Source organism: Neopsephotus bourkii, unplaced genomic scaffold, assembly GCF_033783945.1.
Source record: "Neopsephotus bourkii isolate Nb327-2 ecotype Australia unplaced genomic scaffold, CSIRO-AGI_Nbou_v1 NB_107, whole genome shotgun sequence".
Lineage (NCBI taxonomy): Eukaryota > Metazoa > Chordata > Aves > Psittaciformes > Psittacidae > Neopsephotus > Neopsephotus bourkii.
This window is the reverse complement of record NW_026900624.1, coordinates 3245433-3272405: the sequence shown is the minus strand read 5'-3', so window position 1 is coordinate 3272405 and position 26973 is coordinate 3245433. Positions and strand designations below refer to the sequence as shown.

General features: G+C 40.7%; 1 protein-coding gene across 1 annotated transcript in view; it reads left to right on the top strand.

Moving 5' to 3' along the window:
- The window catches only part of FAR2 (fatty acyl-CoA reductase 2), a 137109-nt gene that overhangs the window by 58215 nt on the left and 51921 nt on the right, over positions 1 to 26973 (top strand). Inside the window, exon 2 of the mRNA XM_061358116.1 lies at positions 3723 to 3957. Within this exon, the coding sequence (XP_061214100.1) occupies positions 3769 to 3957 (189 nt within the window). The 5' untranslated portion in view covers positions 3723 to 3768. The remainder of the gene's footprint in view (positions 1 to 3722; positions 3958 to 26973) is intronic.

Below are 26973 nucleotides of genomic sequence, written 5' to 3'. Positions count from 1 at the left end.
ACAACAGCCAAGCAAAATCAATTAAAACACAGAAGAATAAATTCTGTTATAAAATTACACTCTTAAAAATATAAAAAGCCCAAAATGGTTCTGAAAAATAAAGAAGTCAAGAGTAAGTACAAAGGAAATATCTTCATATTCCTGCATAAAAATTTGAATCTGCTTCTGAGTTTGGAACCTAATAAAAGCCTCTTGAAATTTGCTTGAACGGTGGAGATACAGGCATCTGACTGAACATAGCAGATTGCAGCATTGTAGCTTTTGTGTCATGGTCTCAAAACAACAATTTGTGCACATTAACATATACATATATTTTCTTTGCTGATGATAAGCATAGCATCAGATGGATACAAGATTATTGTATATCCTTCTAAAGTTAAGTAAGGAAAGGGAAAATGTACTGCAAGGAGACAAAAGCACCATTTCCGGCCTCATGTTTTTTTATTTTGGATGAGGCCTGAGGTACTGGATCCAACTCTGATGCTGGCTGTGTGAACTAAATGCTGCCTGGCTTGGATTGCTTCCTTGTAGAAAATTGAAAGGATGTGATTTTTCTTACCTTTTCTTCTCTAACCTACAGAGTTAAGCCAGTAATCAAGAAAAATAGCAGATTACCTTAGAAGTTCAGTTTCTCTGTGCCTGTGTTTGGTGTTTCCATTTTCATCATACCAGAATGGTTTAGGAGATACGATTGGGTTGGGTTTTTTTTGTTACTATTCTAGTAGGCATTGAACATCTGGCCAAACCAAATGAAGCCCCATTCAGATAACCAGAGAAACAAAATTAAAAAAAAAAAAAAAAGTAAAAAAAGAGGGAAACAGAGAAAAAATGAAACAACATAATAAATTGATGTCCACATTTGGAAATCTTAACAGTTATTTTTGCAGTAGTCTACAACTATAATGCAAAGCACTAATGCTTAGTGATACAGGTTGGAAATGTTCTCCACTACTGACCTGTGGGAAGGAGAGTAATTCCTGTTAAGCACTGTTGTAATCTCACAAGTTTGTGGTGCAAAGTACTTTAAAAATATACCATCTTTTCTAGCAGAATATTAGGAGAGGTTAGGTGGATATAACCTGTGAATGAGTCCAAAGCAAGTACACAGTGACTAGAAGTAGTCTCGTATTTCATCTTTTTGTTTCCTTCTGTTCAGTAGACTTTGTATGGCCTTTAATGAGTAAGGACTTCTCCATTCAAGGCCAGGTTGGACGAGGCCTTGGGTGATACGGTTTAGAGCGAGGTGTCCCTGCCCATGGCAGGGGGGTTGGAACTTGATCATCTTAAGGTCCTTTCCAACCCTAACTATTCTATGATTCTATTAATTTTTCTTCTTTGCAGGGAATGTGCTGTACTATATTTATTAAGTCTTTTGTCACATATGTCTTCATCTGGCTAAATTAATATCTGCTTTCGTACTCGTACATCCTTTCACAAACCTCTGCTTTCTGCAAAGTCCTGTCTTCTAGTATCACTCAGTTTTTCCAAACTGGAATGAGATATGACATTTTGTTATAAATAAGTTAATTATCTAACAGTTTAACCTGTTTGTTTAACTTCCCAAGTGGCCACCTCTTTTATAAGAACAGGTTTTTAATAGGCCAAGATGTGCCCGCTACGTTCATTTAAATGGTAATCTAGGCCATATCTAAAGTAGGCTAATACCCTAATACTGAGTCAGAATACTCACAGCTTTTAGTTTGTAAAATAGTGTCCCTCAGAAGTTACTCTGCTTGACCCACTTTCTCAATTGGATGGCACACCTGATGATTCATTATGGATCAGAAAATGTGGTTATTTTCATTCATTTGATGCTATGTAAGGCAGTACCACGCAGCACTGGGAATATTTTGCTGGGTGTGAGTCCCTGGTTTATGTGTCTGTGCCCATTAGAAATACACATTTAATGTTTCCATCCAGCAGTACAGTGATTGTGAAAAGTGGCAGATAGGTAGGAATGCAAAGTCAGGTCTGAGTAGATGCATCAGCTGTAGACCCAGATAATGACAGCACATTTGCACACTGTGGATCACTTTTCACTGCTGTGACTGGGGCTTCCAGTCCAGCTAAGTATATTCCTGAGTAGTGCAAGGAACACAGTACACATTTTAATAGCTGATTTGCGGTGCTACTGTTGATTCACGTAGATGGTGGTCCATTTTTTGTGGGTAAGATTCCTCAGTCTATTCTAAGGGAAGCATAGGCTGTAGGACAAGCTATGTTTCTCATGTGATCTCATGCAGTGAAGGGAATTTAACCTACCATCACATAGGTTAAATGCCAAGGTTCTCATGGTACTTCAGACTGTTCGGTGTTGTTAATTCGTGTTGGTCCAAGTCAAGGACTCATTACATAAGATGACTGTGTGTGAAGGCTTGCAAAATTTGCTCTAAGTTAGGCCACTTCACTGTTTCTGAATGGTAGATTTCAGAAATGCAAAAGGCTTGGTGAGAACAGGGAATCTTGGAAGGCTGCAAAAACGCAGCAAATGCTGTATTTCTGTTTTGATGTATTTGCGTTTTATTAGCATACAGTTGGCTGGTGTCATGTTGAGAAACTTGAAATAGGTGACTGCATCTGAAGCTTCTGCATGAGGAAGAGTTTTTTTCTGGGGTACCTGAAGATCATTGTTCTGATTCTTGAATGCTTGATCAACAGCATTGCACTGTTCTTTGGTTTTGTTTCAAATTGAACAGGCTTTTTTCAAAACAGTTATTTATGTTTTTCACAAGCCTTTTCCTTGCAATGTAAGTGGTTTGTGCATGCTGTGATCTGCAGCACTGCAAAGATAGGAGGAGTTTTTTCTTTCGGTTAGTCTAATAGGGAGGGCCTGTTCTGAAGCTGGATTCAACCCAGCCTTGCTTGTCATTTAATCAACTTAGAGTCTGGATTGGGATGGCTGGGGACATGCAGACCCAAAACCATTGTAACTAATTAAAATACTTAACTGGGACACTTCATGTGGGAGCCTTGTCTAGTCAGCCCCCTTACATAGTCAGTGGATCTCCAAAGGGCTTTTCAGACAGCCTAAGCTCTCCAGAGCATGCATGACATCTATACTCCTTAGAGTTAAGAGGAATGAATTTTGGCCTTAACAGCCAATAATGGGTAATGACCTACACACAGGAGCATAGTATGGCAGTCTTGCAGAGCAATGTCATTGCACTGTATCCTCTGTGAAGATGAGCTTTCTTCTTGGTTTTATTCCAGGCTAAAACAACAGGAAAAGACTGAGCACACTGCTGAGTGATGGCTGACCAGAAATGCAACAGCTTGGCACAGTGGAATTAAAGGGAAAAACAGAGCATTTGCACCTGCAGTGTTTGTGAGATCTGTTCTTTATGTTGTACGGAGAACTGCGTATCTTTATGAGTGCCACTTCACAGTGTAGGAGAAATGCTGTTCAGCACTGCAGTGAGCATCTACTGCTAGGAGCCTTTGACAGCACAAGCTGTGTTCCAAATTTGACTGCTGGCTGCAGCTATAGTATAATAGGGAGGATAAGGCTGAGCTTGATTTTTTTTTTTTTTAAAGCTACTCAGATTTACTTGTTTAATTTTTGTAGGTTTTTCTTAAAAAATCATCTTTTAAATTGCAACTGACTGAACTAATGTGAGCTGCCACAGCTGATGAGGAAAGGGTTAGCTCAGACATAGCTCCCTAATGACTGATCTATGTCTTAACTCAGAAGCCCTTAAAGCTTTATTTCTGCACCTTTCCAGGTACCTTGTGCAGGAAGTTAAAGGAAGAACAGAACAAATCAGCACCATGTCTTCAGTCTCAGCTTATTACAATGGAAAGAACGTTCTTATCACAGGAGCTACAGGTTTCATGGGCAAAGTACTGATGGAAAAGCTTCTGCGCTCCAGCCCTGATGTGAAAGCGGTTTATATACTTGTCAGACCAAAGGCTGGACAGTCAATGCAAGAGAGAGTGGCCAACATGTTGAAATGCAAGGTAAGTTTCTGTTACGTATTCTAGAGTCTAAGATGAAATCCATCAAGCTGGCTGAAGCAAAGGACTTCTTTTATAGTCAGTTCTGCTGTAGCCGTTGTATATTTTTGTTGTGTATAAAACAAAAGTACATGAATGAACCTGGATTCATCTGCTTTTGGTAGGTGATGCAGCATTTTATGCTGCAATGATGTAAGTTTGTCTTTCTTTTTGCATTGCTGTTTGTTGAGAATTATTTTTTCAAAAGCACATTCACTTAGCAAATTCCTTTTTGCCACAAGAGCAGCATTTTGCTTTCATGGACTCTTTTTCTTCCACCATGTTCAAAAGTTAATATTGGAACATTAGTATTCAAAAACAAAGCTGAGCCCATCATACCCTACTCCTTGCCCTTACTGGGGCATTAAATTAATTTCATAAGACAAAGCCTAGTGGCAGTGTATATTAGGCTGTGCACTACTGCTGCAGTATAGTAGGGCATATGTCACCTTCTGATGTTGATGTCAGCTCCAGTTTAATCTTACTTAAGAGGTGATAAAATACTGCTGCATGCGAAAAGGGTGTTTTCCAAAGATTCTCACAGCAGAACACAAAGGCTAAGACAGACCTGTGAGTCAAAGAACAGACCTGTACTACCTCCACCCATGTACCTTGTTTCTGTTGAGCTTTTAGGTTGCCGCCCTGGTGAGGAAATCCGTATTTCTGGTGTCAAACCCCTTTGTTGTATTTAATGTAAAGATTTGTAAAGAGAAACTGCCAGCCAAGTTATCTAGAGTGAACTTGGCCTGAGGATCTCAAGGCCCTCAGGAGCTTAGGACACTGGTGAAGTCATGAACTAGCTTAGACACCTCCAGTTATGACAAGTTCCAGAGTTCAAGCTAATGCTTACTGCTAGTGTGAAATTGTATATAGCTGATGTGAAATGAGGGGACAGGACAGATCTGGCCCTAGCAGGCAAGGAATTACTTGGAATTAATATGAGATATGTCAACATATTTTTAGAGTATTGATCTAAAACTTTGAACAAGACTTGAATGGGAAAGTACTTCTCTTAACTTCTACTGGAGTAAAATAGGTTTATAGATAATTTAGAGATAAGTAGGTCAAGAAGAAGGCATGCATTTTTCCTCCTAATGTTCTGAGGCATCAAACTAAAAAATATGAAGTATGTCCAACAACAGTTTGATTTTGTTTTTTGTTTTTCTGGGTGTTTCAACAGAAGGGCAGGTTATTTTCGTGTTCAGGAAGATTTGTGAGTGATATAAAAGGAAACCATCACATTGGTTGCTTTTTGCAAGTCTGTCAAATGCACTGTTTTTCATTACTTTTCCTTTCACTGAACAGTTTTCAGCTGTTTTTACAGCTTTCATCACTGAAGACTCCGGTTTTCATGGTTTTCATCATCAAAGAACAAAATCCCAAATGTGATTTGTTTGCATGTTTTTTTGCCCCCCCCCGCCCCCATTTTTTTTAGCCACTAAGAAAATGACAAACCTAACTACATTTTAGGACTTCAGTAAGCTTTGTTTGCATATTGCTGGCTTATCTCTTAAGTTGGCCAGCCCAGCTTAGTGCTACTGTTAGCTCTAGGTGGGGTTCCCTAGTACCTGTTTTATTGTTGCAGCTCTACTAGGCTCACCCTTCTTTCCCTAGCATGTGTCAGCAGTTTTAGACATGCCAACACCAAATATGACTTCAAACCTCTCCTTGAACCTTTGACAGCCTGCTTCAGTGTGTTTCAGGTGAACAAAGGAAAGTGGCCAGTCTCTTTTAAGTTAAGTTGCTGCAGCCTTGAAACGAGAAAATGCTCACAACTCATTCCGGTCACCTTAAGGAAGAAGATGTTTTTTTGACTCTGATCTTTTTAAAATGAAGCAGAAAATACTTCTATAAGGCAAAACCCCAACTCTTCAAGGGTTGTTTCCATGTGAAAATGTTGACAGCCTTTGTATTTTTGCTAGATGTGAAACTGTTAATTCCAGCAGCTGTAATTTCATGGCAGGTGAAGAGGGAAAGGAACATTACTCTTAACATTTTTGTGGATTGTTTCCAATTAAGTTTGCTATATGTCTTTAAACCACACAATCAGTCATTCACAATCCAGAGACTACGCTTTGATTTACAGTTGGGTTTTCATGCTTCAGTTTGAGAAATCCCTGAGCTATATAACAAATAAAATGCAGCAAAAGGTTATTCCAAGTCTTAAGGCAATATTTGCTTCTGATATTCCTGATCTCTGATTAAGAATATATATATTTGAGTAAGCACAGGAATACTCAGAATAAAATCCCTTCTTTTCCTCATGTGTACATATATAATTTCTCACCTCTCCTGCATAATTATTCCTTTCCCCCCTGAGCTGATGGATTTAATGCAATACGGTATTTGTATCTGGTTTTAGGAGAATATGCTTTGTTTTTACTTTCATATTCTACCATATGTAATCTCTACTGACTGATTACACATGCACCTTGAAAGTAACTCTTCCATTATGCTTTGACCCAGTATTATAGTCTGGAATTTCTCATTTTCACATCCAGAAAAAGAGTATTTCAAGAACCAGAGCAGTAGAGAAAAACAGGTTGCCATCTTCCAAATTCCTAAACAAACAAATAAAAATAGTATTTTGGATTAAAAAAAAATGAAAGCAGAAGACTGACCAGACTAAGTTGCACTGCATAATGCTTAGGCTCTTTAGGCAAGCTGCTCTCAGGACTCCTGATTTTTGGTAGTACTTAACATGTTGAAAAAAATTGCCTATCATTTTTGATCTCTCTTCATACATCTCTATATACAGGGGTTTATATCTACAGGCTTTAAACTTTGAGGTGTCACATTTATGAACAGCCTTGTTCACAGTGTGTACATGTGAATGTGCTGGAAGATGACTCCTATTAAATAAAAAAACACCTGTAAGTTGCAAAAGGGTGATGTGGTGTAAAGGGAAAAATACCTTAATTTGTGCTTTTCAGATGTTTAGTACATGGATTTTTTAAAATTCTGCATCCAACATGAAGAGTAAAATATAAAAAATAATTTGAATGTAAATCAGAATCCTTCCACTGCTTTTGGAGTAGCTGAACAGATGGCATTGAAATGTAATATAATGCTGGTTTTCCTCAGATCTTGTAAAATTAGTCTTACATGAAGATACCTTATTGTGTTAATATGAAATGTATAACGAACAGATACTCAATTATCTCATCGACTCCAAAATGAACATGTGCATTGAGGAATGCGTGGTGCATCGTGACCTTGCCTACTTATGAAAGGAGATGTTCTATTTTCCAGCAGCAAGTCCCTAAGGGAGTCAAGCTATTACCCTGTGCTTAATGAAATGCTGTGTCTGCATGGCACAGAGCACAGCTGATAGACTAAAAACCACAATTTTCAGTACTGGCTTCACCCTGGATGTGTCCATAGATGTGTATCACAGGGCAAAGCTTGACAGCACTGTTCAATCATTAGTTAATGGGAGCAGTGTATTTGTTAGAGACAGGGAATTGTCACAAGGAGTGTTTTTTGTTGTCTGATCCCTTTGTGTGCAGGAAATAGGCAGGAATGCTTGGAGGGGTTGTCTCAGATTCCCTGGAGAGGTGTTACTGGGCTAATGCTGAGTCACTGGTTGTAGCTTTCACATTGTCCCTGGGAGAGCAAAGCATTTTCCATGCCCGGCATGCAGTGAACCAAGGTTGCTTGCTGCTGCCAGGCTGTTTCTCAGATCTATTTGTTCAGTGTTCCTAGTTAGAAAGATCAGTCAAAGTGGCAAGGGGAAAAGACACTTGTTAATCTCTGATAATTCAGAGAAAATGGGGAGGCTGTGAGAGTGCTGAAAATGGGGAGCAGATACTGCTTGGTGAGGCTAGAAATGATGTAAAATGCTACTGCTTTTTCATATCTTCCAACCACAATTAACCCTTATGGTTAACTCTAACAGTTACAGTGGATGGGTACAGATAGACTTTCTCTTCCATGCAAAGCTTTTTCTGGAACTACACATTAGGATGGGACTGACCACTGAGAACAGCATAAGCCCAGTGTTAAATCAGATACCTTTGCTTCTTTAGTATATCCTTGTCAAGTGTGCTATGCTTATCAGCAAATATGCAGCCAAGTCCAATTTTGCTTTTTCAAAACACCTCCCTTGACTATCTCTTTCTCCACACCCTTGCTCATGTGTCTTGTTTGTCACCATAAGCAGTAAGGTTTCTCCCCACCAAACCAGTGTAGTGCAGTGTCAGTCCCTCTGGAACAGCACCCCCTAAATCTGCTGAAACCACTGCAGTGGTGCATGGATCAGTATCTGGATCAGAGTAATAAGCTTTTTCGGTTGCTGGAACTGGATCCGACTTGCTCAGTAAGAGGTCTGGAAGCTGCTAATTGGAGTAAAACAGCTGAAGATATTTCTGGTTTATTACTTATTTAGATTTGCCTCACTTTTGTGAGTAGATTATCAGAAACAAATCCAATATTCATGTACCAAAGGAACAAATCTGTCATTTTAACAGAAACTTGTTTCTTACTTGACCCCATGATTTGTCAACTGCATGGTAGAGAGGAACTAAGTCTTAAGGGCAGTAACATAACTTACATGAATGCAGGCAAGGGTCTCTAACCATTCTGTTCCGCTTTCCTAAGTTAACACCATCTGTTGCCTTGTTCCATTTCTTTGTTTTTTCTCTTCTCCAATTTGTGCTTCTGTTTAAAGAAGGCTGGTAAGGTTTTACTTTACGTGCTAGCAAATAGCCTGCTCCTACAGCACAAGGAAGGGCCAACAAGACAGCTGGTGCTTCTAGCAAGGTAACCTTTCACACTGGACAAAAATGAAGCAACTATTACGCCTGAGCTCAAGACTCAGTCAAATGTCCTTGGTGTCACTTTCTGCTGTTGGATGACTGCAGTCATACTGCTGCTCCATGGCTTTAGGGTCTGCTGGTACATGGACATCTGGAACAAGCAAAGGCAATGGTATTGCCTTTTCTGGGTGCTGCACCGAAGCTGCAGCCTGTTATGGTGACAGCTCCTTCTTATTTGATGGATATCCAGCCTGTGTCATGACTCGGGGAGTAGACTCTTACCCGTCAGCTTTCAGCTGAGTTGGAGATCTGGCAGCCCTATATACTCTTTCATCTGTTCTGCATGCAAAGCCATGCCTACCAGGAGGCTAATGAAGAAGCTGAGAAGTACTGTTAATTAGCATCAGCAGAACTTGGTTTCCTGTGCCTCCTTTCTCCTTTGCACTTGCACAGCTGTCAGCACAGACTGCATTCTGCAGAAGTGCTAGAAGTGCAGCTAGGTAGAAACGGAACGGGTTTGGGGTTCTTTTTGTTTGTTTATTTTTAATGCATATTCAGCTGTCAAAGAAAAACATCATAAGAGGAAGGGAGAAAGAAACGTGGTGGTTGAAATCATGTTCTCCATTGCATCAATCAGATACATTCAGGCCATGATCTGCTGAGGAAGAAACAATGTCTATGTGATTGGGGCAATTGCCCCAAATAGGCTCATTGCACTGTTTTATAGCCATAATGTAGTTTTCATCACTACTTAGGATACATGGATGCTGCATAGTAATTCATAATTTCTCCATGTACTGCGTAAATAGATCAGGGATACATTCAGTGTTACGGATTTAGAACAACCCTAAATCTGCTTTGCTGTATGTTACACTTATATGTGATTAATGACAGTATTAGAAATAATAGTAACTATACTTTCCTGTATATAACATATTATTTGCCTAATGTTTCCAATGTGTCTGTTGAGTCTGATTCATCTTAGTGCCCTTTTGCAGATTGATTCCCTTTGGGATACTTTAATTTAGAAATGTTAAATGTAGAGCACCTCAGATCAACAGTCAGTTGAGAAATGCTTGCATATTGTCCACACTCCTGTTTTTAGAACCACAAACTTGTTCTGTAAGGTTCGATGTGCATACAAAATCAGGCATGAAAAAAATGTGGGGAGGTATCTATACATGATTCTCAAAAGATGAAACCTCATTTTTTTTTAATGAATCTGGAGAGAAAATGTGGACGATAGGATTCTGATGCAAATTAGACAACCAGGGACAGAGAGAAGAAGCAGTTAAATAATGCACTGGTGATACTGCTAAAGAAAGGATTTACGTTTTGGCTATGAGAAGTTATAATGAACATCAGGATATCCAAAAGGAAAGATATCAGCTAAGTTCAAGGATGACAGAGAGAGGGAGAAGTGGGTCAGGAACAGCAGAGTAAGGGGATAAGTTTATGACATAATGGTGGACATCTTAGTAATGCATTACTGTCCTGTTGCCCACATTTTCTCTCCAGCTTCATTAAAAAAATGTGGGCTATAACCCTCTTTCAGGTAGCTGTAGAGAGCGATAAGGTCCCCCCTGAGCTTTCTCTTTTCCATACTGAATGACCTCAGTTCCCCCAGCCGTTCCTTGTAAGACTTGTGCTCTAAACTCTTCAGAAAAGCACTTTCTACTTTGAAGAAGTTGGGCCCCTTATTACATGGCTTCTCTTTGTACACCTGCTTGAACGTCTCCCTGAAGCATCAGCCTCTGTTCACTTACAGATGCAGTTCTCCAGTGTCATCAAAATGGTTCCTTTTGATGTCATCCCTTAAAAGCAGAACTCAGTGTACCTGGAAGCTCTAGGAAAGATTATGAACCTAATCGTGCAATGCGTTGTCTTTTATTACAACAAGTGGTACTGCTTAAATACAGATGAGCCTTGGGGTCTGCTGTTTCATCGACTGGTCTCAAGCTCTGCTAGGTGATACAGAATGCAAACCTCAAGTTTTGTCACTGCGGAGGAGAGTTCACAGCTTAGTGCTCCAGCTTTGCAAACTGTCTTTGGTACTTCAGCTCCTGGGGGTACTTGCCATAGTAAAGTCAACTTTGATTTCTTTTTTATTTTTAAATGGACTGCAGTTTTCAGTTTACTTCAGTTACACATTACTTGCAATGGGTACACAGTAAATCAGCATGAAATTAGGATTGTTTAGTTGACAAAAAATACTAAATGAAAAACAAGGACACAGTTGTAAATGAAACTGTAGAAGCAAAGGTGAATTACTCTCAAATGAGTAACTTCTTGAAAGCAAAAATGCTTTGTGGTTGTTTCAAGAGTGTTTGTCTTTCACTTGTGAGTTAAAACATTGTGTTTGTCTTTCACTTGTGAGTTAAAACATTTTGGTTTCAAAACATGACTCATCAGTTTCCTCATCTGTCACTCAAAACAGCTGTTAGAGGTGTTGAGGTGTTGATGTGGCACATCCGCTGAGACCAGCAGAATGACAGCAATGCTGATAGCTATCCAGGTACTTGGGTACTTGCAAGACAAACCCAGCATGAAGCATGGTGGCCCACCATCACTGTCTGACCAGAGGCCACCTGCCTGGCAGCAGCTGCCATCTCAGCAAGGTGCTGCTTTGTAGCCCTGCTGTGTGGGAGCTCCATCTCTCTTACCAGCCTCTTACCACAAGGTGCCTGTGATCTTTGCTAGCTGCATGCACAGAAAATACGTCTTGTGCAAAGGGTCTGGCACAATCTCTTTCTGGAGCTCAGCCCTCTGTGTGCCAGTCCCTTGGCTGCAACAGCAAGGCAGTTACTGATTCCTGTCTTTCATGTCACTCTGCACAAATACCCAACTCCTACAGAATGGTATGTCAAAGCTGGCCTTCATTTTTATCTTTACTTACTGGCTTAATATGAGTTTTCCTTGGCCGGGACTGGAATCACAATAAATCAGCAGATTTCAAAAGGGTTTTTTAATTGGCTGGGGTTTTTACTTAAAAGCACTTAATGATGTTAAGTAGATCATGATTTAAACATGTTAAGTAGCTCGTGATTTAAACAGCAACACTTCCAGGGGAAAATACAGAGCATTACATATAAACATTCCAAAAACATCCCTCCAGCCACCTGTACACTAATGCACATGTTGTTAATGCAATAGTTAAAAAACGAGAAAAGCTAAAAAGAAGGCACAGTTTCTCAGTTTCACATTTGATATCTAACAAGAGACTTATGTACAAGTTTAAATATTCAAGTATTCTGTTAGATTTGTAAAGATATAATGGATAATTTTATGCAGTTATTTGAGAACTCTGATGGTCAGGGACCTCTGTTTATCCAAGGAATATTATGGGCAAGCTTCTCATGTAGTAAGCACAGGACTCTGCTCTTCAGTCTGGTTAACATACGCACATTTGTATACATGCAAATGCACATATATGCATAAAGGTACTCTGTTCCAAGCTAACCTTTTTTGTTTTATTTAATGGTGGATTTGTATGTTGATGAGGATGTCTGCAGTGGAGAATTGTGCCAGCTGGTAACTGACAAAATAGAGGTTCAGCCCTTGAAGCAAATGAACAGGCAGTACGGTTAGAATTATATAATTTTAGAAAGCCTCAAAAGTAAGATTTTTCTCTTGTTAGTAACAGCCTAGAAGCTGCAGTCAGGCTGCTTTTGCTACTGTATCTAAAACGAAATGCATGTTCCATTCTCCATAAGCAGTGATATTTTGGGACACTTTCGGCCTGTATCTGTTCCACAATATTTTTTCTTTTATGTGCAAGGGTGTCTTACAGAAGAAGGAGGGAATTGCACCAGGGAGTTAGCAAACTAAGGCTGCAGTTGAGTCATAACTTTAAGAGATCTTCATAACATTGCTTGAATTTGCGTTTATGCCTATGTGCTTTCTGGTTTGCAGCCAAGGCCCCATTCCTGAAATCAGTTGGATTTTTCTTGGTATCTTGATTTAGCTTTGGTTGAGTATGGGGGAGAGACTTTTTAGTAGGGCCTGTTGCAGAAGGACAAGGGGTGATAGTTTTAAACTAAAAGAGGGGAGATTCAGGCTGGATGCGAGGAAGAAATTCTTTACAATGAGGAAGGTAAAACTCTAGCACAGGTTGCTCAGAGAGGTGGTGGATGCTCCATCCCTGGAGATGTTCAGGGCCAGTCTGGATGTGGTTCTGGGCAACCTGATCGAGTTGAAGATGTCCCTGCTCGTTGCAGGGGGACTGGATTAGATGACCTTTGAAGGTCCCTTCCAACCAAAACTATTTTGTGATTCTATGATCTTGTGAACTGTGTATTTCAAAGAGGCAATGGGCTCAAATAACTTACTTACAGTTGTGCTTTCAATTATATGTCATTATGTTGGATTTTCTTTTTGCTTTGGATAATTTTGTTTCTTATAGAAAAAAAGCGTGTGTGAGTTTGATTTCACTGCCAATATTTCAGCTTCAGATGACAGCAATTTAAATGTAGTAAGATGTGCTTCATACAGGAATGCAAATGCCATTAATCACTCTTCAGTATCTGGGAAACAAATATGTTCTGACTCCAACTAAAAGCCTTGGAGGATAAGCAAGCTAGACAATTTCTGGGTTTGGAAGCTACCAAAACCAAGAAGCAATGTGGTTTTGATACTGCTGACTCTCCTCCACTTTTGCCCATATGATTGCATCTGAAGTTGAGCTTGTGGGTCAAGCTGGAAATGAAAGAAGTACCCTAATATTAGGTTTTTTGCAAGTGAATAAAGGGAAAATTTAGATTCTCTAATGCACAAAATTCACTTATATGCTAGTCAGAGATCTCTCCATGCAGATCTTCCCTTTTTAGATATCAGCCTCCTTGACAGCAGAAAGCTTTCAGCATCACCACCACTGCTGTCTGCATGTCCTAAGTGCTAAAAGTCAAGAAAGTGAGACAGCATGCATTAGAAGAAGAAATTATGGAAGAAATGGAGCACAGGGGAGAGGGAGGGTAAAAAGTTCAGCATGGCATTTTCAAAGAGGACAGGAAAAGTACAAAGAGCATTGGAGGGCTCCACTCTGAAGGCTTGAGAGTTTACCTCAGTAACAGAAACTAGATCTATTTCCCAGCAGCTTTTGCTGGCATCAAGGCCATGGAACAGCATAATTAGAGAAGTCCTGTTGGGCATCCTTTGTAACCCTCCAGTTTCTCCTGTATCCTGGTTTTGCTCAGGCACACAGGAGAGCTGAGCTTTTAGGCAGCTGCACAGCATGCTTTGTGTTCACAGTTTTGCCAAGTGACCCGTTCACCAAGAAGGCCTTCAGCAAACATGTTTTTAAACAATGTTTGTCATTTTGCTGGAGCCTGTGACTTGGCTCCTGACATGTGCGAGTTGGCATGATTCTTTTTTTGGGCTGCTGCACTTCAGAACCACTCACGATGCCAGTAGAGCTGCTCATGTACCAAAGCTCTCACACAGCCTTGGGTTCTTTGCTCTGAACTGGGGCTGAATAAGGACATCTAACCTTAGGCAACCTCTGTTGGGAACATCTTGGCCTGCAAATCATAGTTAAGAATGGAGGCTTATCTTTTTATTAAGTGGGTCAATAATGGAGTTATCAGTCAGCACCCCAAAAGCAGAGTTTGCTATTCAGTCATTCAACAAAATACGAAGTTATCTCATGTTTCATCCTTCCTGTCTGATTTTATTATATTCTCTCCCCAGCTGCTGCTTCCATTTTTTTTCTTAGAGAAAGCTTTTCTGTTAACCCTGTCCTTCTTACCCGTGCTTTTTTATTATCTGGCAGCTTACTATGACTTAGTGAGAGATGCTAAAACAAATTTTATGTCAAAGATCTTGCAAAGAAATAAAGTTTGTTGTGAACAAATCACTGCAATTTAAGAAGAAATCCTATAGTGAGGCAATGTCTATAATCTTATGTTTTGATTTCTGATCACAGCCCTCAGATATGAGCACTGGAAAATACTTTCTACAAACAAAATTGTTAAAATACTAGGGAGATGGTGTTGGAATACCTGAGCCTTAGGACCTCTAAGAGAGAGCTCCTACTTGTGACACAGCGATACATATTGAAATGTAAGTGGTCTGTGGTCCAGAGCACTTGATCTTTTAAGTGTGCTGCCTGCAAGGAAAAGTCTCTGGCTCTTCATCCTTCTCCCAGCCCCTGGCATTGAGCTGTGACTGGAAGAGTGAAAACAAATGCAAGGCATCCCTCTAAACCAGAACACCATGGCTGCCAGAAGGTGCTCATAAGGCTGTTCATATAGATACTGTCTGCTGCATTATGTACCAAACAATTGACCCTAAAAATGATCCTCCAGGAGACCAGCCAGTGTAAAATTTGGCTGAAGGTCACCTTTGACTGCAGTTTACCCTAGCAAATCCAGTCTATTGCTTTTATTTAATTTAGAAACCCATTAGGACTACCAAGATTATTAGGGAGAATGCTTTAAAAAAAAAGTGAAGCTCTGTATCGCATCATTGCATACCCAAATCAAAACGTCTGAATTGTGCCAAGGAATCCAGGTGTGAAAATCTCTTGGCAGTTTTCTGGGGGCTTGTGCAAGGCCTTTTGTTTTCTTTAAGGGAGTGGGAGTGGCAGTATTGTTAGTGTTACACTGTTGTAAATTAATTTTGCTTCTTGAAAGAAAAACTGCTGTGGTGAAACAGCTCTTCCATTCATAGTTAAATGTGAATCATGGTGTGATTGTGAGCAGCAACTGAGTGGCTGCAGCCAAACATTCAGTGAGCTGCTCTGATTTTGTGGAGAGGAACCCTGTTAATTCTGTGAACAGGTACGATTCACTGCCCATGAAGGTGGCTATCCACAGCCTGTTGTTTGTGACCAGATTTATGTTTGATCTGGAGTTGATCTGGAGTTACTGTTCTAGCTAAATATATTTAAAATCAAAGCATGCCTTATCCACTGTCAAAAATGATTATTAGACTGATTTTTGATCCTGTATTTGTTCAGTTACTGTAAGTTTCCACCTTAGAAATCCTAACTGTAAGAGGATTTCTTCCAAGGTGTATTTTTAGGATTGAATGTTTTCCTGCATCACAGCACCTAGTGTCATGCCATGCCAGATGACACGTCAGTTTGGTGGGGTTCATGCATCTCTGTTGCTGCCTGGCTGTCACAGCTTGTGCTGTGCTTCTGAGATGGAATTATGTTATTTCCCATGCTTCATGGACATGCATCTTTAAGTCACTTTACCACCTCAAGTCAAAATGCCTGCAAATCTACTGGGAACCTGCAGCAAGCAAAGTGACAGTAACTTCTAAGCAAGTACAGTATGATCTACAGCTGCTGTGGTTACTGATGTGAATTGTGGTAGTGGAGGCTGTGATGCTGAAGTACCTGAAGAAGGTCTGGCTGTTGTGCTGACGAATATTTTACAAGCTTTTGCATTTTATTTCAAGAAGGTTGGTGCTTCTTTCACTGGTGCATCACTCTTGTGCTGTAGTTTGGGTCTGGTTTATCCTAAACAACCTCAGGGAGGTTGTGTTGAAGTAACTGAAGAGTTAACAGAATGTGGCCTTGCAGTGATATAGACTGAATTGGGTGAGTTTTGCCAAGTGTATGGCTCATTACTTACAGGTGTGATTTAGACAAGAGAGAAAATTTAGAATGATCTTCTCATGCATGAATCTTTGTGATAATCCCTGGGTTAATTAACTAGTTTGCCCGTCAGTTTCTAAATTATACCAGCAAGCAAGTGAAGGGCAGCGGTGTTGGAAGAGTTCAGATGTGCCAGAGAATAAACTGGTAGGGTCAAAAGCTTGAGGTTGGGGAATGAGTAGCTTGTTCAGTGTTATATACAGTAAGGAAAAATCAGAGCTTGGAAACCAGCTGATGTCAATACTAATCTGCTCTGGCAGCACACTGCAATGCTTAAAAAAGCACAGAATTATAAAAACATAGTATTGGAGAATAGCAGAGGGACAGAGGATGCACCAAGGAGAATTAACGACAGATGAAGTCTCTGGACTGAGACCAAGGCAGGTGTATTTTGCCTGCAATGCACAATGCATGGTACCTGTGATAACAAGAAACAAAGTTGGCAGCTAGAGTGGCAGAATTTACCAGAAATCTATGGTCATCATTTTTCTCCTAGTCTGTTGGAAGTCTACATCTGAGATAAGCTATTACTGATTCCACTCATTTGTTGATGTCTGATTGCACCAAGATTTAAAGACAGGGACTGAGCATGGTGTGTCCAGATGGGACTTCTGGGCACTGCTGCAGTATAAATAGCAAATAATAATAACAAAAGCAAACAATGACATGTTGCTTGTTTAAAAACCAAACAAACCTTTGATACTAGCTAACTGTACATGTACACTTGATCTGCATTAGTATTTGTTTTCATCTCATCTCTCTTGATTACTCAGCTGGTTGTGTCCTTTTGTTGCCATCTTGTCTTGTAAGTGGGGTTCCAGAGCTCAGTTCAGGGATAAGGTCTCTTATTGTGGATTTGTACCTGCAAACCCTTAAACTCTGTTTTCAAGCCTTCATATTGTTGCAGAGCTCAGCAAAACAGAAGCCTGAATCTGGCTCCAAGCTGGGCATTATCGGTCATTAAAACTGTGTGTAATGCTGTGAGTATTTCATATATATAATGAAATGTTTATGGTGAACAGTCAGTATCTTCCTACCAGGGAGGGAAAAAAAATTACCCCCCCCCGTGTTTTGACAAACATGGATAAGGACAAGCAAAATGTACTTTTGCATTGAAGCTGGAGCAGGGAAAAACAATTTAACGTGTAGATTTCTGTTTGGGGAGTTTGCTTGCGTAATGGAAATAGCCTATTAGAAACCTAATCTGTTACTTATTGTGTTGTATCTATGCTTGAAGGCAAATTGTCTCCCTGATGTTTGAATCCCTGTTGTAGGTGGACAGTTCTCAAGCCACTGTCCTTGCTATGATCTCCATGAAGCTGACTTTATTAAAAGTATGTACGTTTTGCAGCAAAAATCTTTGCCACAGGGGCAAAGAGAATTTGAAAAGCTATATATTTCGTTATTTCTGAAGCCTCCAGGCTTTACAGATTCTAGAGGACGCTTACGGCTGGAGAAAGGCAAATGTTGCTCCCATTGTCAGACAGGGCAAGAGGGGCAATTCAGGCAGCTGGAGACCAGGCAGTTTCACTTCTGTCCCTGGAAAAGTCAAGAAGTGAGTTTTGTTGGAGCACATTTCTGGGTACATGAAGGAGAAGAAGGTGACTAAGAATGGTCAGCGTAGATTTACCCTTGGTATCCTTCACTTGATTATGCTCTGTGATAAAATGATTGAATCTGCGGATGAGAGGAAAGGCAGGATATAATTTACCTCAACATTAGCAAAGCTGTCTGCATACAGTCTCTTAACAGCATGCCAACATCCAGATTAGGATGTTACAGTCAAGACGGGGAAAAGAACCCTGACTGGACAGTCAGATAGCAAAGGTTTAATGGTTCTTGCTCTGCTCAGAGGCCAGTTATAAGCAGAATTCCCTAGGAGTTTATTTTAAGACCTGCCGTGTTTAATACCTTTTAAAAAATCACTCCAGGCTATACTGTGTTCTTTATGACAAGCTACTGATAACTGGCAGTGCTTTTATAAATAATATCTAATTTAGGGAGCTGGAAAACAGGAATAACCCTGATCTGCATCTCTGTGCTGCTGAGGGCTGGTAGCTTTTCCTGATCTTTTTATACATCTCTTGGCTTTAACTCTCTTGCCACTCATGAGCGGTGTTGGGTACAAGGAAGTTTCTGTGTGCAAGAGGTCACTCACTAAACAGTCCTTAGTCAGATTAGTGCTTCCAGCTGCATCAGGCACATCCTGGCAGGGTGTTCTAAGTCACAGGAGTTACTGAAGTTTGTGATAGTGAGGGAAGTACGCGGCTGGCAGCAAAGGGAATCAGACAGATAAAGTGCCTTTAACAATACTTATATGTAGCTTCCAACCAGAGGTGTCAGTGGCGTACTGGAGGCCTGGTGAGGTTAAAGGTCTGGTGTAATTAAAGGTCTCATTCAGTGAAGGGGTATGCACCTCCTCTAATTTAGAGATGTGAGATACATAACAGAACTTCATATTCTTCCTTCAGGACAACTATTTAAATATCTAGATGAATCATAATTTCAGTTTACCCCTTCTGTCAAGTAAATTAATATTATTTTCCCAATGTTAATGAGGGACATAACAAACGTACATATTCCAGAACCCAGCGTGTCAAAAGGTGACCTAAACTTAGTGAGTTTAGTGAAAAACTAAAACTCACAGTAAGTTCCCATTATAGTGAACTACCTGCTTAGGTGTTTTCCCAAAGCAAGGTTTAATTGACCTGTGTCAAGGTCCATGGCCAGTCAGCAGAAAGCAAGCAACAGAGCTTCTGTCTCATGAATTTCAATTTGTGGCTTTAGCCCAAAGACCTTTAAGAGCAGGGTTAATCTTCCCTACCTTTAGCTTCTAAAAGAGGCATTTAGTTAAAGGGTGCAGTTTCATGATTGACCTGAGCCAGACAAAGTCCCTATTGACTCCACCAGAAAGGGTGGTTTCGCCACATGATGTGGCTGCTTCCTTCATGCTACTGTTAGCCCTTACGCATCTTCAGAGCAAATCAGGTAAGCAATTGGCCTGACTGAAAACCCACAGGCAACCCTCTCCATCCCCCACACCAAACCAGGCATCAAACCTGGCAGCAATAACTAAAAAAGCCACCTTCTGACTAAAAACGTAACTCCAGCCTGTGCCAGTTCAGCTCCTCATGTGGCCATCAAACACTGGTAGCAGCAGATGGGAAGGCAGGGCAGAGGCTTGGACTGTCAGTGGCAACGTGGAGTTGGACTTAGGCTCTTATAAAGAATGAGGGTAGCTTAAGTACACATGCATTGACTCTTACCTTCTTTTATTTCATCCATATGCTGCATGTTGTTATCATACACATTCTTCAAGACAGGGATTTTCTCTGCACAGGGTTCATGCTATGTTCATTAAAGAAAGGACAGGTTTTGATTCCTATCTTTCCACTGATTTAAAGTACTAGTCCTTACCATGTAATATGAGTTATCGAACTGCATGACCTTTTTTTTTTTTTTTATCTGCATGGAATAAATAGGAGATTCTAATCACTTTATAAATATGTGCCAAAATATTGCTTAAGCATCTCTTCCAAACATCAAAAAAGTAGCTCATAAATATAGTCCATTTGAAGGATTTACACTAAGAAAGGATGCACAAGAGATCAAGGCATGAAAATCCAAAATGGGGAAAAATTCTCGTATGCAGGGACTTACATGTGCCAAGAGTACACTGTGGTATGTTCTCTGTAGAAACTACTCTCATTCTAATATTTTTAACCCAGTATATGTCTGCTGCAAGTCCCGAGTGCTGACTTTGCTTGTCTCTGTTTCAGCATGAGCAGAAATACAAACTGTGATCAAAGTCAGTGGACTAGTTTTGGTACTGACATCCAAAGGGCATCAGGACTCTGTACACTGTAGACTGAATACCAAAAAAATAAAGAATAAATCAAGTTTACTGCAATTCAGAATTGTTAGTCTAGAGCCTGTGTGATTCTGACAGAGTTTTATCAGTGGAGAGTTTCTGAGCCTTTAGATAATGGTAATTAGATTCTACCTTCTCAAATTTTTCCATGTGCGCAGTACATTGAGAGGACAGTAACCACTCTTAGCAGCAGAGACCTTGAGCTTCAATAGGGCATGCAAGCAGTAAATCATTTTGTCATCCTTCTGAAATTCCTCCTTTTGGCCCTTCCTTTTGCAGCTTGGAAGATTATTCTTCTTTCTGCCCTTCCCCTGTTACTTCTTCCATTTCTTCCTGACAGGCAGAGTTTTCTGCTTCAGGGCCTATCAAACCCATTTCCCAACCTTCCACTAGCCCCAGAAATCTCCAGGGAAGGTTTTGATCATAACATCAGTCTAACATCAGCAGTTCTAGCTGCACCATTACATTTCCAAGTCAACCCTGACACAAATCCTGTGTCCAGCTTTACCTCTGTTTTCTGTGTAATGATCTGTAGAACATTACAGTCACTGTCTTCTCAGCTCCTTCTTCACGTATCTCCTTCAGCTCCTAGCATTGTCAGGTCACCTGTCCCTCCCATAAACCTCAGCAACCATAGTCAACAGTAAGTAAAAGCTTTGTCATTTTAGCGTGTCACTGCAGATGCAGAAAGGGTGGAGGAAAATAGAGGTGAATTTGCTGAGATTCGGGGCCTGCTGACTGCATGTTCTAAGTCTGCCATTGCCACATTTGGGTGATGGACAGCAATGCTTCCTGATTGCCTTTCCTCACCAACCTATGCTTCCACAGCTCACTTTTCCCACTTTAAGAGGTCACTCATTAAATAGGGTGGTAGAACTTCACTCTTTCCTATCCCCAATCTGGAGACTGTAGTCTTTGTGAAGGTTGGAAGAAACAAGTGTACATCTTGTATCTTGGGTTCAGGCTGGAGAATGCTATTCATCATACACAGCTGACAGTTTGCGCCTACCTGCTTGTTCCCTTGCATGCAGGGTCTGGAGAACTGAAATAAAGCAGCTTGCCTGAAGCACTTGGGGCTAGACAGCTTTCACGGCCGCTGCTGCTTAGTTGAGGGCAGCCAGTTTGAGCATGCCTGCCCCAGAGGGTTCCCCAAAGAGCTTTCCTGACTCTTGGATACACTGGAATGGCTGCTGGCCAAGGATGTTCAGAAGGAGAATGTCTGGTTATATCCTAACTTGACAGTTGTCTCAACTGGTGTGCGCTGCACATATGGCCAGACAAATGTCACGCTTGAAACAAGGTGACTCAGTGATGGCACTAAATATGCTGCCAGGCAGTGTGCTGCCCCCTGGTCCTTACACCTTACAGAGTCCACCTTGCTGAGAGGCTGCTGTACTGTGTTCTTTGGCTAGGTGCCCTAGCCCCAGCACATGTTGAATAATGTTCAACACTAATAGCCTTGTTTGCAAAGCAAGAGGCAGCCATTATCTTCATTAATATCTTTTGAGGTTTGAGTAAAGCAATAGATTTAGTAGAGCTGAATAATTACCTCCATTGTTAGAAACAAAGTCTTAAAATAATGTTTTTGCAGCAGTATCAAGCATCTTCTGTAAGTCAGTGCTAACTGATCTTATGCTAACTCTCATGGATACTGAACAAATATATACCCAATAACAGAATGTCCAGGAGGACCTGGCCAGCTGACCTTAAAGGTTGTCTCCCTTTAGGAAGCAAAGTCCTTTACTCCCTTCATATCCAGTTCCTACCCCCTGCCATGGACAGGGGTACCTGCTATTAGACCAGGTTGCTCCAAGCCCTGTCCAACCTGACCTTGAACACTGCGAGGGATGGAGCAGCCACAGCTTCTCTGGGCAGCCTGTGCCAGTGCGTCACCACCCTCACAGGGAAGTTTCTTCCTAATGTCTAATCTAAATCTACCCTCTGTCAATTTAAATCAATTCCCCCTTGTCCTATCCCTATATGCCCTTGTAAAAAGTTCTCTTCCAGATTTCTTGTAGGGTCCTGTTTAGATATACCTTTTTTCATCCTCTTTTAATTTCTATTTTGATTGCTATGCTTTGGGTCTGCCTAGCCTCTATGAACTGGTTGTCTCCTTTGTTTACTTGTTTCACTACAGAATACAAGCACCCAAAGTGATGTTTCACACTAGACGGAAATTTCAGCTAGCACTGTAATCTCCATGAATCAACCAGCTTAACTACATTTGTATTTTCCAGCCACAGCTGCAACGTGAACCCCATATTCAACAGTATCAGAGCTTGGAATCTCACTGGGACAGTGGATGATCTTATGAGGTCCCTTCCAACCCTGTTTTTATTAATTTTTGTCTGTGAATGATAAAAAAGGTGGTTTTTTTTTAGAACACATACACACTGAGGCCATGGCTACCCATGCAAGATGCCGTATCACTTACCTGAATGCCATCATATCAATCTGAGAGCCCTTAGCAGTTCTGGAAGTTTAAAAAAAGAGAACTAGAACTTGTAAAATTTACTGCCCCATAGAAACTGAAGCAATAAAACAGCAAGGCAAGTACCTAGCTGAAGTGAACTGCAGGTATAGTATTCATGCAGCCTATGAATACTAACCAGGGTAATCCTATGTGTTTTGGGGTTTGTCCAGTTGGGAAGAATTCCCAGCAGAACTACATCAAGGATCTTGATATGCAGAGCTAAGCCCATTTGGGGCACAGAACAACTTTTTCACTTTTGCTTGTGACTTTCTGGGCATGGTTTACATGGTGCATGTATATATGTAGAACGAGAAGTTGTAGTCATAAAGATATAGATCAGTTGTTAAATTGACTGATGGAGACAGTTCCTCAGTTTTTACATCAGGCAGCTGGCATGTTTCAAAGGTTATCTTTTGATTGAGAGCCTTGAGAGAGAAGGTGTTGCCCTCAGATTGTATCTTATCAAAGAGGAATGTATTTAATGTGAGTTAGCTGTAAAATATTAACCATAATTAAAGTAGGCAAATTGTTGGTAGACATGCTTTCATCTCCTGAGGTCCTCTGCCAATACAATCACATCTCTGGGTAGAAGGTATGTCATGCTGAGAACTGAAATGCATAAACCAAATGAACATGTGTAATGTTTATTATCAATCGAGCAAATTTTGCTGCAGGCCTTAAGCAAAATTACAGCTTCTTATTTCTCAAGCCACTTCAGTGTTGATTAGTATCAGAATTGCTCTGAGGCTATCCAGTGTGGTTTTTCATAATACTGTAATATCTTCCCCTAGCTTAGTTCAGGAGAGGAAGGCGAGCCTTTATGATGTTCTCACATTCCCATTTGGATGACATGATTTGGAAAGTTTCATCTTTATCCCTGACATGAACTAAACTGGATCAGTCTAGGTGGATTCACACTAGAATAAAAATAGAGCAATGTTAGAATTTATCAAGACCTCCATTTTTAATTATGCTGCCATGATGTCGTCTCAAAATTTGGTAGGTAACCCTCAGACCCACATAGATTACTTGAAGCTCATTGTGCAAATGGGCAAATCAAGCTTTAAGCTCTGCTGGTGATAACTGTAGTACTCCAGTTAAAAGATAAAAGGTTTGTAAACAGCATCTCACCAACCACAGACCATCCTGTCTGTCGGATGTTTTCCCTAACTTTTGTCTCCCTCAAGACAATGTGCCTTGAAGTCCTGGGAGCAGTGTCTAACCCCACATTGTTGTTATGGGTCCAGCTGACCTTCATCTGTGTCTCGTGCCTTTCCAGCACTGTCACACACCTGCTGTAAAGGAAATGGGTAATAAAACAGTGTTTATTACCACTGAAACAGAACAGTAACAAGGACATCACTGTCCAGGAGGAGTATCCTGGAACAACAACAAATAAAGCAATAACCACCCACAAGTGAGGGTACTGGGTGCCTCAGCACACTGTGCTGCAGGAGCTGTTGCTGGAAGGGTGACACTGGGGAAGTGCCAGGGGTGGGACTGGTCAACCCCCAGTGTCCTGGGCCATGCAGGTCAGGAGGGTAAAAAGTGGGAAGAGTGGTGCCTTGAAGTGGCCCCCATTCAGGTCACAAGCAGCCTTCCTTCTGTGCTGCCTTCGAATGCATGCTCTCTGCTGTCAAAGCCACAGTGATGTCCTAATTCTGTAAGCACCCTGTGAAACTAAGTGCCAACAGTGGGTACCCCCTTGGCATCTCCAGCCTGTACCTCCTTAGCCATACTCCTCAGAGCACCCAGCATTTCTGTTTGCATTTCCCTCAGTGTCTCACAGACACTGTTTCTCAGGACCACGTAGTCAGAGGAAGACTTCTTCATCAGCTTTTTGCAAAAATCAAATTAATATTAACCTGTCTCCCCTTCCATTCTTTTCCTAATTTCAGTGTAGACTACAAAGGAAGGAATTAAATCTGTTTATATAGAATAGGAGCGAAGGGATGGAAAATTAGATCACAAGTTGGGGGGAAATTGTCATAGCAGACTTGGTATTAAATTATGAATGTCTGAAGGGAAAAATCACGTAATAGAGGTTGCTCTGTAGGAATTAAGGCAGCCATTTTACAAGGTCAAATTCAGCTCATAGCAGCATTGGTATTTGTGCTTTTACACAAGCAGATCATGTCTTGCTCCAGTTTGAAGGCTATTGGTTCATCACCCAATTATTAGCATAAAAAGTGGTTCTTAATATCTGCTCCTGGTTGCCAGCATTGTTACAGGGTGCATGAGATGAATGTATCCTGGAAAGTAGGATGGAAGGACACTGGAAATGTTGTGCATGCCAAGAAGAGAAATGATAAGCTTTTAAACCCACTGTAGACAGAATTGTACTATACAAGGCAGAGGAAAGTGTTTACTACTATGCAGTTTCGATGGCAGGAGAGGAAAAGTGTAAAGAAAGCATGGGCTGGGGCAATTGCAGTGCAGCGTATTTATGGAAAAAAGCATAATGCAGTCCAGGAAGCAAGCAACACTATCCTGTATGTCATATTTGTGACTGACGTGGTTTAGGGTGGAGACTGGGTTTTACCTGGGCAGAGAGAAATCTGTCATGTCTGAAGGATATTAATGGTGTCCTTAAAAAAAGCCATAGTAGCCTTCTGCTACTACAGAACTTTTGAAAAGGTAAAGGAGTAGAAAAGATACTGCATTCTGGGCTCATGTGACTGTCCTGGGAAGAGGGAGGTCCAGCCCCTTTCCACCTGGGAAGAAGGAGGAAAACACCACAGTTCCCCATATTTTTCCTTGCAAAGCCACAAAGAAGGAGCAAGTAGAAACACAAGTAAGGACAAAAGCAGAAACAGCAGCAGTGGTATCTTTGAGTCTGTATAATTTCATTAAGCATTGCGAGCAAAGCTTCATTTCTGTGTGCATAAAAATATTTAGCTGTCCTCTCTTCCTTTGTAGCAACCACTTTTTTGGTAAGAAACAAAGCTAGGGAGGAACCAGACCAAGGCGGCGTGCCTCTGGGTCAGTGCCTGCCTGTGGGGCTGGGACCTCTTTTCTGTCCTGTATATGCACTCCAGTGTGTATTGCCCTTTGTCTTCAAAAAGCAGTGACACTGGTGATTGATTTTCTGTGGTCCTCATCATCTCCTAGTGTTGTGATTGTAGAAAATGTGGGTATCCTGAAGGGTTATAAAATCTCATGTTTGGTTAAAAACCTGCACACATGTTCTTAAACTCTTCCTTGTTTCATTTATGGTTCTGGAATGTGTTTGTACTCCTGAAAATGGCAATGTGGGAGCCCATCTGCTTGTTAGAGATAAATAGTAAAATTGTAGATTATCTCCAGTTGATATTTATCAACATTGAACAAACTTGTACATATACAAATCTGGATATCACGTTTGAAATTAGTTCAGATGTATTCATTTAATTTATTCTCCTTTAATCGCTGCTACTGCTTTTTGAGTGTCTGTCTTTTGGGGAGGCTGTTTGGGAAACAGTGATTATTTTGCATGTATTGAGAAACCCTTCCCCCCATATTAGCATATATTTCAGTAGGGAAGGCGAGATGATAAAAGAAATCAAACTGATGGACCAGGAACAAAGGAAATCATGGGCCTGACAAGTCAACGTGTAACCTCCACCAATAGTAGCTGGAAATGTTTCCTTGGAAACCAGGCTGAAAACCAAATTCTCTCATATTAAATTTTCAATTTAACTGAAAAGCCAATTGTACATGATATTAACTCTCCATGTGTGCCATTGTGTATTTTGAATAGCAGTGAATAACTGCTGAACACCTTAAGTAGGTGCATATAAATGGGGGCATGTTTCTGTGTTTCTCTGAATCTCTACATTGTCTTTGATTCAAAGGTGAACATTTCCCCAGTGACAGTAGGAGAAAGCAAGTAATTTAAGTAGAAGTGATAACTTTTACACAGAAATACATACTGAAATTACCCGTTGTGTTGTACTGAATCAGTTGCAGAAGAAAAGTGTTCTTGTGAAATTTGTCAAAATAAAATGTATGGTTATTGTCCTGGGGAGGTTCCTGAAGGGTATGTTAGAGAATGTGCTTGATGCGTTATTTATCATAAGAGGGGAGAGGCTGAGCAACTGTCGAAAGAGTGAGCCAATGTTTTTTATGCTAGGGGCCCAAAGGTGTGGCTAAACTGAAGCCTTGCTTATGTCTGTAATAAAGTGCAAAGATTAACCCCCTGCTGAAGGGGACATGAAAACACAAGCTCTGGCAATCATAAGGCATCGGTTCCCTGCTGCTGTTTATAGCAGTGACATACATTTAGCCTAATCCAATT